The sequence below is a fragment of the Drosophila willistoni genome, unplaced genomic scaffold (assembly GCF_018902025.1).
Source record: "Drosophila willistoni isolate 14030-0811.24 unplaced genomic scaffold, UCI_dwil_1.1 Seg186, whole genome shotgun sequence".
Taxonomy (NCBI): Eukaryota; Metazoa; Arthropoda; class Insecta; order Diptera; family Drosophilidae; genus Drosophila; species Drosophila willistoni.
The window spans coordinates 214855-217910 of NW_025814147.1; the positions used below are offsets into that span (position 1 = coordinate 214855).

The window sequence follows — 3056 nt, forward strand, 5'->3', positions numbered from 1 at the left end:
GTGGGGAGATCATTAATGAAGATGGTAAACAGTAATGGGCAAAGGTAACTGGCATGTGGGACTCCTAATTCAACACAAATGAACTTAGAAAGAGAGGACCTAAAAAGAACCCTCTGCCTCCTATTGCTTAGATATTGTGAAATCCAAGCAAGCAGAGCATCCGAAAAGCTAACCAAATTCAGCTTATATAATAGTAAGGCAGGTTTACCGAATCGAAAGCCTTATTGAAATCCGTATATATGACATCAGTTTGCCTTTGCTTTTTAAAACTTTGGATTACAGGATGTAAACTGTAAAAGGTTAGTTGTGGTAGATCTATTCTTGGAAAACCCATTCTGGTATGGCGAAAAAATAGATTTACATAACTGCTGTATTTGAGACGTCATAATTTTCTGAAATAGTTTAGGTACCGCTGAAAATTTAGAAATTCCTCTGTGATTAGTGACGTCGGATTTATTGCCACATTTGTGAAGAGGTAAAATAAACGAATCCTTCTACGTAGTTGGAGACTTGGACACTGTAACATTCAACTCAAAATGCTTCGGTAAAGGTGAACACAATGACTCCGCACAGAACTTCAGGACACAAGCGCGGCTTAATCATCATTAGTTCCTTAGCTACCGAACATTCCGTTATAATAGGATTAAGAATGCAGTTGGATTTTTTTATACGATATGGATATATCTCACTAGAGTTGTTGAGAAGAAATTAGCAAATAAATAAGAAATAGATTGATCAGAAAAATAAAAAACTGCACACGATGGAAGAGAGATAGATTTCGATTTGAGTTCAGGAATAAAATTTAATCAAGTGTATGATGCATAATATTGACTTGTGAAATATTATGTTTATGTTAGTTGTTGCTGGGTTTGACCACCCTAGCTGCCTCCATATATTCAATTATTTGCTGAGAATAAATGTCGATAATATCCGTGAGGAGTACGGCACTTTTCAGACTACTCTGTTTCCATTGGACGAATAAATAAAGATATTCGCCCATTCGGAAATGATGTAATATTTTATCCATTTCAGGCACTCCCTCACTGTTAAGTGGACCTTTTGTCGTACGTAGTGCTACCCTCCTTGCGGAACGACTGTCAGATTGTTTATGTATTCCATTTGCCTTGGGAGTCAATATGTTATTTGGTGTGGCGGAAGGGGGCTTGTGTCTACTAGGGGCTTCCCGGCTCTCATGGCAGCAATCCGCATTTAACATCTGGGCAGTTTTACCTCCAGAAATCTTTGGATCAAAGTGATTTGCAAATATATAAATTGATGCGTTATTTATGGTAAATTAAAATTCTTACGTGATTTAGAACCTTATTAACAGAATCCTTGGAGTAAACTTGAGTTTCTTTATTTTGCTGCATGTCATTTTCGCGACATATAGTAGGTAACTTATTCAGTTGAATAGTCTTGATTATCTGCTTACGACCTTGCTTTTCATCAGAATTCCGAGTTCTATGTCTTGAAAAAGGTTCCAGTGAAGATGAACCAGATCCAGAAAATGACAAAGAAGTGCTAAGGGGGCACCGTATAGGAGAAGGTGTGGCAGGCACGTTTTCTTGCAATTGTTCTTTCTTAATTTTTTTCTTGTAAAGTTCAGCCTCAAAATCACAAAGCATGTCCAAGCAATTAGTCATATTTTCCTGAGGCTCCCAAGTGCTTTCATCTCTGTGGCAGCCCAGCCATTTGATACGGACTTGGGGACGACCATTCCAAAACCTTTTACCTGTTATCTTCTCGACGACGAATTCCTTGGAAGACAGTGTTGGAGTCGGTTTGGTGTTCTTAGCTAAGGGTTCTGCTAGTCTCGGAGTCACGTTCATCATGCTCCTTTGGGTTAGTTCTCCATTAGCATAGGAAATTAAACTTAGATCGGTAATTTTTCTACTTCTATTTTGAGCTGTGGCCAAACAGGAAAATAAACTTTTTTTCAGACACACGACATTAAAAAAGAAGTTGCCAGACTGATGGAAATAAAGGAAATATTTACTTAAGCTACTCGGGCCCAAAACGCGCTTAAGCTATATACATTTGGTATCGAACGAAAGATAAAATCGCCTTGGCGATTTATGTATATCGTAGTTTTTGTGTAATTACCAAAAGAAAATGTATGTTTTTAGCGGCACTACAGCTAAAAGTAGCTGTTTCCGGCTAAAAGAAACGGTCAAATTTTGAGATGGTGTTGCCAGATGCCACATTTCGGATACACAAATACGCGGGCTTTTTGAAACTTTTGTTCGCACTATTCTCTACAAACAAAAATATTGTTGAGTTTACAATATTTCTTGATTTCATAAAACAAATAGAGTTCAGAATACAATCTTTGGCTGCCAGAGCAAGAATGGAGAGTGTTTGAGGCAAACTGAAAAAGACGAAGAAGGAAAAAAATATTATTCTGGAAGGGCATGTAAGAAAGTCGTTCTCTAAAGAAACCAAAAAAAAAAGTAAAGTAAAGTAAAGAAAAAAACTGAAACGTGCGTAGTCCGAGAAGATAAAAAGAAACACCTTCATCTCCTTGAGGATCAAGGGACACCAGTCGAGGTGCGCGACCGGGACGCCAGCGGGCTGCCAATTTGCCACACTTTTTTTTAGGTATTTAGGTATCCTCTATACGATTTATTGGCATTAAACAAAGAGATAAAGTGTACCCATCATATTTAACCGTCAACGAGCATAAGATGCTAAAAATCTCATTATTAAACACCAACAGGCATATCAATTTAGCAGAGAGATATCATGTTTACAGAGAACAAGCAAATTGACATAAAAAGCTAAATTCTATGCCTACATACATTTTTGGATAACGATGGAATTTTACGCGATTTACACGATTGCAAAATGCCAACATATGTTTTGATACTAAACATTCTGTGATTTTAGATAAATCACATTTAACAATGCTGTTGATTAAAGATGCTCATAAGGAAACCCTTCACGGAGGAATTAACCTTATGAGAAGCGAATTTGGTGGGCGCGGATAAGCGACTCGATGGAGAGCTTAAAAAAGCAGTTCAAGATAACGTCCAAATTGCTCCTGTCCTAGAACGAGA

The 3056-nt window shown here is 37.6% G+C and overlaps 1 protein-coding gene across 1 annotated transcript; it reads right to left on the reverse strand.

Annotated features, from left to right (window-relative positions):
• Positions 1-788: 788 nt before the first annotated feature.
• LOC124461035 (testis-specific chromodomain protein Y 2-like) lies at positions 789-2003 on the reverse strand. The gene is made up of 2 exons (XM_047012628.1): positions 1308-2003; positions 789-1240 (listed from the first exon to the last, which is right to left on the reverse strand). Exons 1-2 carry the CDS (start codon positions 1830-1832, stop codon positions 854-856), a joined length of 912 nt encoding a protein of 303 aa, XP_046868584.1. The 5' UTR covers positions 1833-2003; the 3' UTR covers positions 789-853.
• Between the last annotated feature and the right edge of the window lie 1053 nt (positions 2004-3056).

Coding starts and splice junctions, on each gene's coding strand:
- LOC124461035 (XM_047012628.1), bottom strand. CDS start 1,832: ATGATGAACGTGACTCCGAGACTAGCAGAACCCTTAGCTAAGAACACC. Junction 1,241..1,307: donor TTAATAAGGTTCTAAATCAC/GTAAGAATTTTA, acceptor TTTGATCCAAAG/ATTTCTGGAGGTAAAACTGC.